Source organism: Typha angustifolia, chromosome 15, assembly GCF_048772165.1.
Source record: "Typha angustifolia cultivar Huaian chromosome 15, ASM4877216v1, whole genome shotgun sequence".
Classification (NCBI taxonomy): domain Eukaryota; kingdom Viridiplantae; phylum Streptophyta; class Magnoliopsida; order Poales; family Typhaceae; genus Typha; species Typha angustifolia.
Window position 1 is genome coordinate 2055376 of NC_133253.1, and position 15786 is coordinate 2071161.

The 15786-nt window shown below is 36.6% G+C and overlaps 2 protein-coding genes across 4 annotated transcripts; both read left to right on the forward strand.

The window, feature by feature from the left end:
• Window positions 1-1811: 1811 nt before the first annotated feature.
• Window positions 1812-5708, forward strand: LOC140779945 (GRF1-interacting factor 3-like). Of its 2 annotated transcripts, none has more exons than XM_073125293.1 (4): window positions 1812-2153; window positions 3551-3627; window positions 4951-5035; window positions 5131-5708. In XM_073125293.1, exons 1-4 carry the CDS (start codon window positions 2076-2078, stop codon window positions 5515-5517), a joined length of 627 nt encoding a protein of 208 aa, XP_072981394.1. In that variant the 5' UTR covers window positions 1812-2075; the 3' UTR covers window positions 5518-5708. The 2 variants fall into 2 exon arrangements, with proteins under 2 accessions (XP_072981394.1, XP_072981393.1); XM_073125292.1 differs by having other exon boundaries at window positions 1818-2153; window positions 5104-5708.
• A 2228-nt stretch (window positions 5709-7936) lies between these two features.
• Window positions 7937-15730, forward strand: LOC140779016 (protein STRUBBELIG-RECEPTOR FAMILY 6-like). 2 transcript variants are annotated; one of them, XM_073123955.1, is made up of 17 exons: window positions 7937-8205; window positions 9017-9149; window positions 9232-9303; window positions 9383-9454; window positions 9528-9599; window positions 9683-9754; window positions 9938-10009; window positions 10092-10157; window positions 10242-10307; window positions 10383-10693; window positions 12132-12412; window positions 12845-13116; window positions 13748-13883; window positions 14085-14215; window positions 14406-14562; window positions 14740-14934; window positions 15322-15730. In XM_073123955.1, exons 1-16 carry the CDS (start codon window positions 8076-8078, stop codon window positions 14893-14895), a joined length of 2199 nt encoding a protein of 732 aa, XP_072980056.1. In that variant the 5' UTR covers window positions 7937-8075; the 3' UTR covers window positions 14896-14934; window positions 15322-15730. The 2 variants fall into 2 exon arrangements, with proteins under 2 accessions (XP_072980056.1, XP_072980055.1); XM_073123954.1 differs by lacking the exon at window positions 15322-15730 and having other exon boundaries at window positions 14740-15091.
• Window positions 15731-15786: the final 56 nt, after the last annotated feature.

Below are 15786 nucleotides of genomic sequence, written 5' to 3' on the forward strand. Positions count from 1 at the left end.
GGTAGTGGATTTCCTACACTCCCGACTGTACGTTTCTGCTCCAGCTCTTTGGGTTTTGTTTGATCATGAATGGTCCCGATCGCACTCACTCTTTTTCGGGTCTCCGTTCTATCGAATCTCCAAACCTTCCAATGACTAATAAGACCTTCTACATATCAAGTCTGTAATCGACGGCGTGGATTATTCGCAGATGTATGGATTTTTATTTTTTATTTATTTTTCATAATAAAAGATGGGCAGCCAATAGAAATTGGCATGTGGATTTGACTGAAGAGCTCCAAAGTTCATCATACGCCTCCTTCGGCTGCCGCAGTGCAGCTCCCATTTCCACTAGATGTTCATGTCCTGAAGAAATTTGAGCTCCAAGTTGATGTCACTTTTTTGTGGGGGAGGCGTGAGAAAAAGTTGGTATATATTGGTACACTGTTTTGAGTTGGAATATTTGGTTTCTTTCACAGCATGGCTTAGACTGTGGGTTGGATTCTTCTGGAATGAGAATAATATAATATGGTATTGGAGGTTACTTTATTAGCTTTTTATATATACCTACCTTATCGTGTGGTACAACCAAGTACGACCGCAGAGTTCGGTGCCATTCAATGTACACTGCTTCAAAGTCTCGGTCAGCAATAAATATCTTGGACCAGTAGAGGAGAAACTTATCGCCAAATGATTGGTGGGTGTGTGTGTGTGTGGGGACTTGTTAAACTAAACCACTTTGTTGATGTTGATGAACGCCATTAGTTTATATGTCTAATGCGAGAATCATATGTTCACTGTGCATTTGCCGGGCTTATCTGGTGCAGAAAAGTACTCGGCAGGCTCTTTTGAAGTGGAAATATAAAGGTGTGCTCCATTCTCTACTCGCTTTTATTTTAGACAGTCTTTAATCAATACTATTGTTTTATTAAATTACTATGCTTTTTCTTTTTTTGAATCAAGTAAGTCGCTTTGTAGCCATGTAGGTCTTACAAAGTTTTTAATATTAGTCTAAGACTTCTTTTCCAAGGCAATAAAATATTTTCACTAAAAGTGATTTGCTAACGTTTTACCTAGACCCTCATTTGTTTATGCAGTGCTTACATGATTAGTAACTATATTTAATAGTTAATTATTTTTCAATTTGAACAAAGGTACACCGACCTCGTGTTCCCATGATTAAAATTAAATTATTCCCTAAAATAACATTTGTATCACTTAGCCGAGCTCCCAGTAATTAAATATCTAAATGTTTTAAGTCTATACATGATCATGAAATTAAAATATCTCAGGTAGAAAGTAAATAGTTGCCCAAACAATGAGTAATTAATATCCCAAGGGTATTAACGACTGTTCTTTATAGAATAATTTATAATTTGCCAAAAAAAAGTACAATAAAATAGATAGCTAACGTTATAATTTTGAAAAATTAAATACCAAAAATGCTACATTTATTATTTTTTATTTTTTTGGGTTTATTCCAATTCCAATTCCAATTCCAATTTCAATTCCAATTCCAATTCCAATAGCAATTCCAATTTCAATTCCAGTACCAATTCCAATTCCAACAACATGGTGATCATGTGGGCCTGCACGTGTGCAAATAGCAAAAATTAGTGAGCATCTAAAACATCAACGAGGCCAAATGGGTGGTTGGTTGGCCGTACATTGCATCCGTGTGGGGGTCCCGGCCATGTCATCCTCCCACAGGCCATAAGCTCCACCCATGTGCCTTTGGTCAGACCACTTTAAATGGCTCTCTTCAAATACCCAAAAATAATCGTCTCCTATGAAGGGAATTTTCCGTCTTGGCCCCTTTATTTCTTAGGATTATTGGGCCTTAGTCCAGCCCACCTGCCCTAAAATGCTCTATCTATATAAAAGAATAGGAACTAAATTGAAAAATTTACAGATCAAGAGGACCTTATAGTAAAAGTCACAGGCACAGCGACGAGGCTTCCTTTCCCACCATCTCCTTCCCCCAAAAACACCCAAACCCTCTCCTCTGAGAAAGATAGAGAAATAGGTTTGCGGCATATTATATCTGGTGAATTAGTAGTTGCAGAGAGATTAGAGAGAGATAGAGAGAGAGAACGATGCAGCAATCGATGCATCCGATGGGACCAATGCCGGCAATTCCTCCCGCCAACATCACCACCGAGCAGATTCAAAAGGTTATCTTTTTTTTTTTTTTAAGAAAAATATTATTATTATCTCCAATCTCCTTTTGTTATTGGCATTTGATGCGTCCTACTGTTGTTAGGGTTTTCTTTCTTGGATCTTTTCATGCCGTTTGTTATCTTTCATTTGAATCATATTCTTGGAATATGCGATTAGAATAGGTAACGGAACTTGCTTTTCATCGTTTACAATTGGATATCTGTTTACGTTGCTGCAATTGCTTAGTTTTGAAATCGGAGGCTCGAAAAGGTGGATAAGTTTAAACAATTGACCAGGTGAAGATATGGAGTGTTTAAGATCCAGTAAAGGAAAGATAATTTGAAACTTTCAGGTATTCATCTTGAGGACGCACGTCATGACCTTTTCTGATAAATGCGGTATCACGATATCAGCCTTGTGAAATTTGTGACTTTCAACCCTATAATCTTCTAATTGACTAATGTGTCATCCCTAAGTTGACTTCTACTTCGTATCTGACAGTAGTGCATTTCTTCTGCGTATAATCTTCTTTGAGAATCTAATGGACTCCTTTTTCTCTAGAATGGACTTCTTTTTGGTGCTGTACCACCAACATATTGCTGTTTATTAATAGGAATGCTTCCAACTTTCTATGGTGTTGAATCTCTATGACGTGTTGTATATCTACGGAATTGTGGCTAATCTAGTTAAGAGTGGGAAAAAGTCAAGAAACTTAGTCACTAATGATATCTGGATTGAAACATCTAGATCATCATGGGTTGTTTCATTGTATACTAAATCCTCATTTCATACTATGGTTTTGTCAAGTGTCAATTCTTCCACCAACCATTTTCTCTATATCTATGATGAAAACATTGAAAAACACCATAAAGTGTATTTTTCTCCACTTAGCTCCGTAGGAGATGACTGTTCTATCAGCAGTATGGTTAAATATATTTTCTTAACTGTCCGAATCCAAGTCTTATGGTCTTCTCTTCCCATTCATGGTGGCCTCCTGGCCTCAATATTATTATTGTCTCATGCGTCTCCCATGTTCCTCTTTGACCATTATAAATGGGCTTCTTGCATCTTTCTGTGTTGCCAGTGAACCTGTTGCTTCTCTCTTTCTCTTGCATGTTAAATATCTTGTGACACTCAATATATTTAAGAATCCTGTTTAGTCTATGACAATCATATCCTTTTGTAGTCTTGTTTGATTATTAATAGTTAATGCCTAAGATTGTTGCTTATTATCCTAAGCTATTCTTCCCAATTTGTGATCAAATTACCTTTTTTTTTTTCCTATTATGCACTGAAGCACTGCAAATACTTATTATATCTTTTCCATTTTATACTGTTTGTAGTTCATTTTATACTTTTCTAATTTTCTCTTTTTTGTTTCCTAGCTCAGTGTTTTATTTCTGTGTTGTAGTACTTGGATGAAAATAAGCAGCTTATTTTGGCAATCTTGGATAACCAAAACTTGGGAAAGTTATCTGAATGTGCTCAGTAAGTGATTACTGGCTGAATATTTAGTTCTTGGGAGTTTGATCTTAGTAGTAGACTACTAGTTGTTGTTGTCTCTCAAAATGAATTTTGTACAATGTGCTTATGGATTTCTCCTTTATTAAACAACGACTGTTTTGCATTGGTTTATTGTCAAATGTCATTAGGTTGAATTATATGGAAAATGCATTATTTGAGTATGAACTGTGAACATGTGGTATTCTGATGCCAGCCAAACATATACAAATTTCATTTAGGGAAAAAGTTATATGATATGCTTACATTATCTTGACCTGATAAACTTAACAACAAAGTGAGAGCTTGTATGGTCCTTTTTAATTTGAGCAAGCTTAATATTTGCAAATGTTTCCTCCATGGACATTATCGGATTGGAAAGCTGGACTCCTGCTTTTTACACCCTTTCCCCCTAATGGTTAAATAAGGAATATATTTAATCAATTATAATGATATTCTTATATCTATCTTTTTCTTGCTTAAGAATGAGATCTTTCTGTAATTATATTTGAAGTACCACTTGTCACTTCACTCATGCAAACATCACGAAACCAGCACTGATTTAGTAGGCTGTCAGTCCTAACATTGATTTTCTAGAAAGAAGGCCATATATTTAATATGTGTTAGCTCACTGCAGTAATGAAAGAATTTGAACTTCATGAAACCAGCACTGATTTAGTAGTAGTTAGACCATAGTGCTAAGGGAAATCATCACAAGGTAATTAAAATGTCAACACCATGAACATCTAAATGTTTTCCCAAAGGTATTTAGAATGATTGTCGGTCCTGGCATCGATTTCTAGAAAGAATGCCATATGTCTGATATGTTTAATATGTGTTAGCTCACTGCAGTAATGAAATAATTGTACTATGTACTTGAGGATAGTCAAACTCTTATTTTTGATAGTTTTCCAGTTGAAACTACACCGGATAAACAAATTGGCCAACAGATGCTTAATAACTTTCGCACATGTGTAGGAATTGTCTGACTGAAATGGTAGACTTTACCTTCTCGAAAGAAATAATTGTGAAACTAGTTGATGTGAGTCAATCATCTGAACCATGCGGCCAGGCATTTTAGTGACATCGATTTTCTTCATATACTTAGAGTATGCATCTGATAATAATCTCGCTCATATCATGATAATAAAGAATTAGGCTATGTTTTCTATTTCAAAAAAAAAGGTTCCATGAGCTGCTTTTCTGGCAGGCCATTTTACGAATAATGACTGCCAGTGTTGCCTTTCTAAATTAAAAGAAGAAATTCTATACTGATAGTGAATGTGATGCCCTGATCAATGGTTCATTCAGGTACCAAGCCCAGCTTCAAAAGAATCTGTTATATCTAGCTGCGATTGCAGACGCCCAGCCACAGGCAACTTCAGTTCGGCCTCAGGTTGGTTATGCACCTTGTGGAAAATTATACCTGCTGTTTTTTTATGTTTCTATTCCTTTTGTCAACAGATGATGCCTCATGGATCGATGTTGCAGGGAGGGAATTACACGCAGCAGGCACCAATCTTCCCGCCCAAGGCTCCTTTGCAATTTAACCCTCAACAAGTCCAGGAGCAACAGCTACGTCCCCAACCCCAGATGTTTCCTTTCCCAGCCCACATGGCCATGAGACCTGGTATCATGAATGGTATGCATAGCATGCAAACTGAGCCATCACATGGAGGGAGTGCTGACCTTCAGCAGGCAGCTGGCTTAACTGAGTTTCAACGAGGCGGCATTCCCAGCAGTTCATTAGATGGACGAGGACATAAGCAAGACGCAGGAGGTGCAAGCTCAGAGCCTTCTGCTGCTGATAGCCATAGAAGCTCAGGAGCAGAGCATGGAAGTGGGGAGGCAGATACAAACTTAGCTGAAAAGGCATGAGAAATTCTTCTCATGTATACTACTCAAGGGCTGATGTATTAGGATCTTTTTGTTCTTTGTACTCAGTAGCTGTATCTCCATGCATGACTAAAGTTGTGGTTTTTGACCCTTCAATGGTCTGGGATGATATCTTTAACTTCTTTTCTTTTTCCCTAAAGACTGGGAAATTATAGTGGCAGACCCTGGTTATCTATTGTGGCAATTCTGATATTCTCGCAAAAGGACCTAACAGTGAATTTGCTTACAAGTTGATTGGAGCTGTATCCAGCAGGTAACTGGTATCATAATCAATTCTTTGGAGGTAAATAAATGCATACTTGCAGTGTTGCTTGGTACTTGTAATCATTAATTAAGAATATTGCCATTGTCCTTTCGGTACTAAATTTGGAGTCACAGTTCACTCCGGTGGATCCTTGATTATGAGTTACGGAAATAAGGTCTTTGGTTAGTTCCATGAAGGTACTAGAGACCTTTATGGATGTTTCAGAATTTAATTGAGGTAAATGGTACTAATTACATAAGAACATGAATTATTTTATTGCATTTCATCTATCAGGTTATGGAGAATATACCTCACTAACTCTATATATATGAAAACCTTTTGGTTGAAGAACTAGACGGTTCTCTGAAAGAGTTGCAGTTAAGCATGAGTCCATTTGTTTCTTACTAGAGCTGAGATAGTTGCTAAGATTGAAGTCACTCATGCCTGTATAAAAAAAAAATGCCATTTAATCTCTCTGCAGCTCCAATGGAGGACATGTAAGTAGTACATTTTTTTCTGAGCTTCTATCGATTCACTACTGTTGACTTCACTTGCTTCAAGTCCCAGGAGTTTATTATTTTACAGGTGGCAGTGGAAAGCTGACTACTCTTGCTTTATTTGATTGGCTTGGTACAGAATAAATAGTAGGATGGCATGTGTCACCAACTCTCATTTACAGTTCACTACAAGTTAAGTTAATTGCTAAGTTGTTGTACCTAAAGAAGATAACAAACATGCAATATACTTTTTTATTCCATTCTAAATTTCTCATGTTTAAAACCAAAACCATTCCAGTCCAGAGAACTTTGCTTTCTAATGTCGGTATCGATTTGACATTGGCCGTAAGCTTGCTTATCAATTAACAATATGGGAGCCATGTCATTATTCTCACAGTTTAAATTGGTTGCAAAGCATTAACAACTTTGAAAGTAAGCTTTATAAATACTGTCCACGTTAACGAAGCAGGTGGCGAATTGACGTGATGTCGTTGCTGCCGTGTAACGTGCAAGCAACTAAAATATGAGGATTTTGTAACAAATTTTCTCGACAGTTTATGAGTCTTGATGCAAAGAAATACAAAAGAGTTCATCATGGATGCCAACAATACGACGACAAATAAACTGGCATGCTTATTTATTAGATCATGCCATAAGTCATGATTTCAGAGGAAAAACTAAGATTAAAAATAAAAAAAAAAAGAAATTCTCCTGTTGACAGCTACAGTATTGGATTAATTCAATACTAATTTCTTTCTAATAAATTATGCAATTTAATAATAGACGAATACATTTTTTTTTTGGAGCAGAGAGGTGAAACCAAACCTCCCGGTGACGGGATCTCTTCCATAGTGGGAAACATCAACGTCCACCGACAATGGAGTCTCTGAAAGGCATAGAGCCTAGCCGCGTAGCTCTAACACGTGGCCACTCGGTCCGCGAGCTGTTGACTGACGTGGCACGCAGCACCTTGGGCCCTACCTCGTGTCGCGGGCCTAATCTTGAAATCTCACTCTTACCACTACGCAAGATAAAACCGCTGATTTAATTAGGGACTTTCTAATCTAAATAACTAATTAAATATAATAATATATATGGAAATTAATAAAGAATAATTATATAGAAATTTTAACTTAAAATTAAACAAATTTTTAAATGATAGGGACACGTGTAAGGCTGGTCTCGCATCTGCATAGAATCTTTCCTACGTCCTTCCTAGTTCCTACTACCGCCTAATCTGCGCTAATCATGCTCACTAATCATACTATTATTCCAACTAAAGTATGTGTTAATATACTATTATTCTACACCCACCCAGAACTCATAGGAATATATCCACGTGCCGTAACTTAGTCCAGTTTCGGGTTAATTCTACCGGTGTGATATTGATTACCCAGTCACCATTCCGTGGGCCCGGGATCCAACGGCCCAACGGGTCTTAATCTTCTTTTCTTTAATAGGAGTCCCGTGACCGCTCCGTGAGTGTTACCTTCCCTTTTGTCAAGCTCACCACCCATTCCAAGTGAAGTAAAAAAGGCCAGCTTTTTTCGGAATTGCCTTTTAATCCCCAAAAAAGTCCAAAAAATTTCTTAGATATACTTTTTTACGTACATGGTTACACCCTTCTTTCGGATTCTTGTCTTGGGTCCGGTGCCAGCTATCTTCCTTGTTTGTTCTTCTATAAAGGAAAAAAAAAACATCGAAAAAGAAATGGAAACGGAATTATAAAAGAGAGAGAAGGAAAGGAACGAGCTTTTTAATCAAGAGAGTAGCAGAGAGGGCCGTTGCTTGAGGGGAGGATGAGGATGATGCAAGGGAGGAGGAGAGGGAGAAAGAAAGGAGAGACGGCGGTGATTGGGTTGCTGCTTTTCGCCTGCATTTGGGTTTGCAATCCAAGTTTTGCCAATGCCAACACTGACCAATCCGATGGTGAGTGAGCATTTTTGTTTTTGTTTTTTTTTTGTGTTAAACTTTTGGGTCTTTTCTCTCCTAATAGATTGAAGTGGAAAAGGGAGGATCTTGGCGAGGAGATGAGCTGAGATTGCGTTTAATGAGTGTCTAATCCTTCATCCTTTGGAATGGGGGAAACGTGTTTTTGATTCTTATCCTTTTGTGTTCTTTCTTTTCTATTGCCCTCTGGAGTAGGGGGGGAATTAGCATTAGTTGTGTGGAAGTGGGTCTCAGTTGATTCGAAGCGAACCATTATGTAATTTTTCATATTCTAGTTTTCCTGTTGATGCGATCGTGAATTGTTGGACCGAGGACATGAGTTTGGTTCGTCGTGAAGAAGATCTAATCCTTTTAAAGGGAAAGAAGTTCTTTGATCAATTGGGTCTCTTCTACTGGTTTGTGTCAACTAAGTGGCGTTTTTGTTTCTTCAGAGGAACTATTCTGTCGTGATTGTGATTTTGGGTTCTCAAGGTGATTCTAGATCTTTGTTTCCTTAGAGATTTACGAGGTTTTGAAAGATGATTACCAATTTAATTTCTCATCAGACAAAAGGAAGAAAAAGAAAGAGAGTGGCTTCCATATTCTTCAAATTTTCACTGTTGATAATAATTTTCCTTGTTCTCACTGCCATAGTGGTTTTTGAGAAAACATTGATGACAGACAATCACTCTGATTGGTTATGACTATGGATTGAGCTGGTCCGTGACAATTTGAATATGAGATGACATGATTTAACTGAGTTGATATTAATACTTTTTTTTTTTTTTTCCATTTCAATTTCTTCTTGCAGTGTCTGCTCTCAATATCTTGTACAGTAGCCTGAATTCACCATCTAAATTAACTAGTTGGACCTCGAACGGTGGTGATCCCTGTGGGCAGTCATGGCTCGGCATTATATGCTCCGGTTCAGCAGTTACAACAATGTGAGGTGACCTTACAATGGATTTATTTCCAGCTGCATTGCTGCTTATCTGATGTTTTTATTTATTTATTCAACCCTATCAGAAAATTGTCTGGTATGGGACTTACTGGGACATTGGGCTACAATATGCAAAGCATGACCTCATTAGCTGAGCTGTGAGTGCAATTTCTGTTTCACTCTTAATTTACTTGCTGCAAAACTTCTTGATTTTTAAGTTTCTCAAGTTTGATGCAGTGACTTGAGCAACAATAATCTTGGAGGTGGTAATCAGATACCTTACAATCTTCCCCCTAATCTCCAGAGATTGTAAGTTACACAATATATGGTTTTTCTTTTCCTTGCTTTGGAGATGACATATGAGAAATAATTTGATCTGCAGGAATCTCGCTGGGAACCAATTCAATGGAAATTTACCATATTCAATATCTCTAATGGTTACACTTAAATATCTGTAAGTGGCACTACAAGGCAAATGATCTCTTTTCTTTCAATTTTTCTGATGTTTTTGAACTAAATGATGGCTGATGAATGCAGAAACCTTGGTCATAACCAACTCCAGGGCAATCTGACCGATATGTTTTCTGGACTTTCCAATCTAACAACAATGTGAGTGTTTTTTTGTTTCCCTTTTTGGCTCTTACTATGCTATGTGCATGTACCCCAAAGGCCCAAACATGATATTTTAGAGACTTTTAAGTGAAAATTTGCCTTTTGCAAGGATGTTTCTTCAATTTGCATGCATCCAAATCTTGCTGTCATAGTTTTATAAATGAAGTAACTATACTGCAGGGATCTGTCCTTTAATGCTCTTACTGGTGACCTGCCACAAAGCTTCAGTGCTCTATCAAGTCTTACAACTCTGTAAGGAGGATTATGAACACTTATAAAAGAACTTCATACATATACATAACCATTCCACTATTCTTACATCTTATCTTGTCAGATATTTGGAGAACAACCAATTGACGGGTTCTATAGATGTCCTTGCCAATCTCCCTCTTGAAGATTTGTAAGTAAAACATGCCACTTTAACTAGAACATAGAAGCAAGCAGTCTGTATATTTTCTCAAATGTCTTTTTCAATCATGCCTAGGAATGTTGTAAATAACCGCTTCACTGGATGGATTCCTGACCAGCTTAAGAAAATCAATAATCTTCGGTAAGCAGGTTTGTGATTTCAATAACATCTTATAAGACAGTTATATCACGAGATCATAAATATTCTCTTCCACAGGACTGATGGAAACTCTTGGACTTCTGGTCCTGCACCTCCGCCCCCACCATATCAATCTCCTCCACCAAATCGGCGAACAAATCCTGGTCAACGCTCTAAGGGTGATAAAAGCCCTTCTAATAGTGGTAAAAGTAGCGATGGAAGTTCTGGTATAGGTGCCGGGGCCATAGCAGGAATCATCATATCTATATTGGTTGTCGGTGGACTAGTTGCATTCTTCTTGATCAAGAGAAAAACGAGGAGATCTTCAAGGAAAGAACATCTTGAAAAAGACCAATCTTTTACACCTCTTGCTTCAAATGAAGTTAAAGGTAAGTTATGCTTGGTCACTTACTCACTCGGGCTATATTATGTCATTAAGGTTATTTATTTATTTTCTTCCGGTCTACTTTTGCATATTAAAGAAATGTGCTTGTATTGTACTGCACATACAAGAAACTATGTGGCTGGGTGCAACTCGTGCTGAATCCTGTCATGTCTTGTTAGAAACATGGAGAACTCTAATTATTCTATTTAGGTCAGCATTTTGACTAGCAAAAAATGAATGTGGAAGAAAATAGTTTTAGAATCTCATTCTAGTTTATGTTCTGACTTCTTGCCAAGATATTCCAGTTTAACCATGGTCCTATTTAACTAATCTTCATGGAATTTAGATTGCTGTTTACGAACCAGTAATTGTACATGTACATTTCAAACTAGATATCTCAAGTTGTATACTGATGCAATGTTAGGGTCCTTTGTGATGTTGTTAGGCATCATAATGTTTTTGGTTTTGAATATCTTGCTTCTATATGCAGGAATATACATCAAACTGTTGATCACCATTACTTAACTTAATCAATCAGTTCAAGCAATTTTTTTATCTTATATGAAACTATATAATTTTGTGGCAGAAACATCTACATGATCCTTATTTATTTTTAGGTGCCATACCATTGAAAGACATGAAGAAGTGTTGCTTTCAAAAATCAAATTGTAAAATCCGATGGATTAGAAATTCTTGTACTAAGTTACTAACCAATAAAAGTTTAAATTCATCTTTACCTTATGGAAACCATGTTGCAGATCATTAAGTAAACTATATAATTAAGTGAACAATTTCTTGCTATGTTGAAATAAACAAGTCATTTTCATTACCTTAGCTCCTAGTCATTTTAGGCTTAACTTTTTTCTTATTTTGAAATACAACCTTTTATTTTAGAATAACAGCTAAACATCATAATAGTTATATTTTAGAATGCAAATATTATTCATCAAAATTATATCTTATTATCACACACTAACTCAATTACTAATCTACTTTGATATATATCTCATGAATCTACTTTATATCAAATTAAAGATTATTTATTATAATTTCGTAAAAGAAAAATATCTTTATATATATATATATATTACTTTATATCACATTAAAGGTAATTATAACATTTTTATTCCAAAATATTAGTGAGCATAGAACTAGTTATTCCTTGAATAAATCGTCGTAGCTCCCAAACCCTATATGTTGGAGTTCAAAGTTTAGGCCCATTACTGGAACCCAGTTCTTTAATAGCTTCGGCTACTAATTAGGAACCGAGGTCTTAATGATTTAAACATTGATTAATCCTTGCTTGCAATACTGAAAGTGGCATCCAATGCTGTCATATTGTTGACTAAATTGCAGCATTCCTCAGATTTGTTTATATTTATTTCAGTTATTTCAATGCAAAATTGTACTTTTAATTGCTCTAATATTAACAAATACTGCAGAGATGAAGTCCATCCAAACTTCTACAGTTGAGACACATGCATTGCCCCCACCTGCTCCTATTAGTCTTAAACCTCCTCCCAAAATTGATCGTCACAAATCATTTGATGAAGATGATTTCACAAACAAGCCTGTTGTGAAAAAGACTGATACAACTCCAATAAAAGCAACTGTATATTCAGTAGCAGATCTTCAGATGGCAACAGACAGCTTCAGCATGGATAATCTTGTTGGTGAAGGGTCTTTTGGACGTGTTTATAAGGCACAATTTGATGATGGAAAGGTTTGCTCCTTAACTGGTGCCAAGACCTTTTCTTTATTCTTTTTGGGGAACCTGCATAATATTTATTAAATGATTCCTTTTTGTGGAAAGCAGATTTCTTTTAGCATTAGTAACTACAATAAATGCTCTTTTTATGGACTGTATCTTGTTGAGTGCATTTTCTCATGCATAAAGAGAACTATGTTATTGAAGTTTCAGAAAGAAATTGGGCAAGAATTCAATATTAAATAATGAGGCAACAAAATGTTATTCATTTGGAGGAGTGGAGTTTTACGTCTTAAATGAGCAAAAATGGTCTAAGAGGGACCTCGCTAAATAATATAAATTTGAGTCCATTCCTCCCTAGCTTACTAAGTGTAGTCTTTTCTATCTCAATCTCTTTTCTTGTCTGAGCAAAAATGATCACATTAAGTATTTCATTGGTTCTTCTAGGTTCTGGCTGTGAAGAAAGTAAATCTTACTGTCCTGCCCAACCAGTCATCTGAGGACTTCATTGAGTTGGTTTCAAACATCTCAAATTTACATCATCCGAATCTGACCGAGCTGGTGGGCTACTGTATGGAGCATGGACAACACCTGCTGGTCTATGAGTTTCACAAGAATGGCTCGTTGCATGATCTTCTTCACCTTGAAGATGAATATAGCAAGCCATTGACTTGGAGTACTCGTGTCAAGATTGCACTAGGTTCTGCGCGGGCATTAGAGTAAGTGATGTGAATATTGCCATCATTCTTTTTCATGAATCAAGATAGTTGTTTACTGTGATAATCAAGAAACCTTAGTTATATAGTTCCCTAGGTTCCTTGGAAGTTCTCTGAAAATCATTGGTTCCTTGTAGCCTAGCAGAAGATTTTCCCCTTCAGATTTGATAGTTATAGAATTTATGCTGCAGTTCTGAGAGAACCAGCAAGTTTGAATCCATTCATTTCAGCCATTAATCTACGTATCAAATAACCCAATGATTCCAAGCTGCAGTGACTTCCAACTGGATTCTTCTTCTATTAATTTTTTTTAATTGGAGTCTAATTAGGACTCTTTAAAACCCACTAAATCTGGAGTACTTCAATATCCAAATACAGATACAGTAGAACTGTAAAAATAATCCCTCAAATGCCTACAGGAATTGCTACTTGTTTCATCTGTTTTTATGTTCATGTGCCATAAGTTCTTGCCATTAGGATGCTGCCTTCTCTTCTTCTTTGTATATTTTGTGTAAACATCTCTTACTTTTTGTGGTCTATGTAGTTTGCTAAGCATCTATTTTCATCCCAAAGGTCTTCTGTTAGCAATGAATTTGCACTTTAGTCCTTTTTTATCCAACGATGCTATTTTCAGGTATCTGCATGAGGTATGCTCACCATCTGTTGTCCACAAAAATTTCAAGTCATCCAACATTCTATTAGATACCGAGTTCAATCCTCACCTGTCAGATGCTGGGGTTTCAAGCGTTGTTCCTGATGCTGAATTCCAGGTAAAGTTGTACATAGTATATAAGTTTGCTCCTTGTAAAGATTACATCTGTGTGTAGTGAGGCGCTTTCCTTGAAAAAAAATGAAATATATCTGCCGCTGGAGCTCAATTCATTCTTTTCACACTTGTCAAGTTCACTAAATTAACAACTCTCTTTAGTTATCATGATTAACTTCTTGATGTCCTTTGGCATCTTCTGCAGGCCTCAGATCAGGGTTCTGGATACAGTGCTCCTGAGGTTGCAATGTCTGGTCAATATACTCTTAAGAGTGATGTATATAGCTTTGGAGTAGTGATGCTGGAGCTTTTGACTGGACGTAAGCCTTTTGACAGGTATCTCAAATATGTTTAGACTCAAGTTGTTGAGGGTTAAAGCCTAATGGAACTGCAGGCCATCATAGTTAGATCACTTTCTGATATATATAAAATTTAGCCGTTCGAAGAAATGCACAATTCAAATAAACAGCAATTATTTAAAGCCAAAATACATTGAAGTTTTGACTGTTGCAATAAAATGTTACAGCTCTAGGCCACGATCGGAGCAGTCATTGGTTCGGTGGGCAACTCCTCAACTGCATGATATTGATGCATTAGACCAGATGGTCGATCCAGCCCTCAAGGGGTTATATCCTGCGAAATCTCTGTCGCGATTTGCAGATGTTATTGCTCTGTGCGTTCAGGTATGCTATGCATCTACATGGGCTTTCACGCTTTTAAGCAGTTAAATACTCGAACCTTTTCAATTTACCTAACAGTGATTGTTCCAGTTCTCTTGTAAGTAGGAATCTAAGTGCTGGCATTTTTTTTGTATTGGTTTAATTGTGCTCTTATATACATCAAAATCTCTATCCTCACAGCCTGAGCCAGAATTTAGGCCACCCATGTCAGAAGTTGTGCAAGCATTAGTTCGCCTGGTGCAGAGAGCTAACATGAGCAAGAGGATGCACGGCGGAGATGAACAAGAGACTCCTCGGCGATTTGATGACACAGAAGGACAGGACTATATGCTTTAAGACACTGAGCTGATTATCTCTTGTTCAGGTCTTCAGATGGTAATATATTTGTTTCCTTTTGTCAATACATATTCACAGATTTCGTTTGGTGTTATAGCTTTGTCATGGCTATGAACCCTCCAAAAAGATTCAGCCTACATACTTGAATTGACAGTCAGTGCCGTATAAAATATTTGTTTTCTCTTAATGTCATTAAGATGAATTCTTTGATTGGGAGAGCTATATACTACTGAAAAAATAAAATAGAAAATGTGACTCTCTTGAATGCGTTTAGTATAATTATACATAAAATTTCTCTCTGATATTTAAAGTGTTGTTGGAGTGGTGTATTAATTGATTTTGAAAATGGAACTCGAAAATGTTCTTCCAAACTGTAAAGGAACTTTCCATTCTATATCATTTGATTTTTTTTTTTCTCTCCTTCAGTTAGAGACTGCTAAAGGTCAAAGGTGTCTCCATAATACCTGCCAAAGGAAAAGCATACCAAGTCGCCCATCTTATCTTTTACCATTTCATTTGTGATGCAAAAGGTGGGTTTGCCTGATGAATGCAACTATGCTTCACTCGTACACGTTTGTAAAGTCAAACAACAGTTACAGAAGAAAAGAGCCGCTCTTGTTGAGTTCTTCTCAAATCTAGTAAAAGAAAATATTGCCGTTTTCAAACTATTTTGATATAGTTGTTGCCCTTAGCGAGATAAATTGTTGTATTTGAAAGCGATTTGATAAATTACTGTCTCAAAAAGTAATTTAATAAATTGCCCTTAGAGACAAGTATTTATGTAGTAATATATCTATAATTACTTAAAAGAAATCTACATGTAGTTTGCTAAAAAGGTCTGCACTTGTTGCTTAAACATGGTACATTTTCATAAATCCAAAAATGAATAAC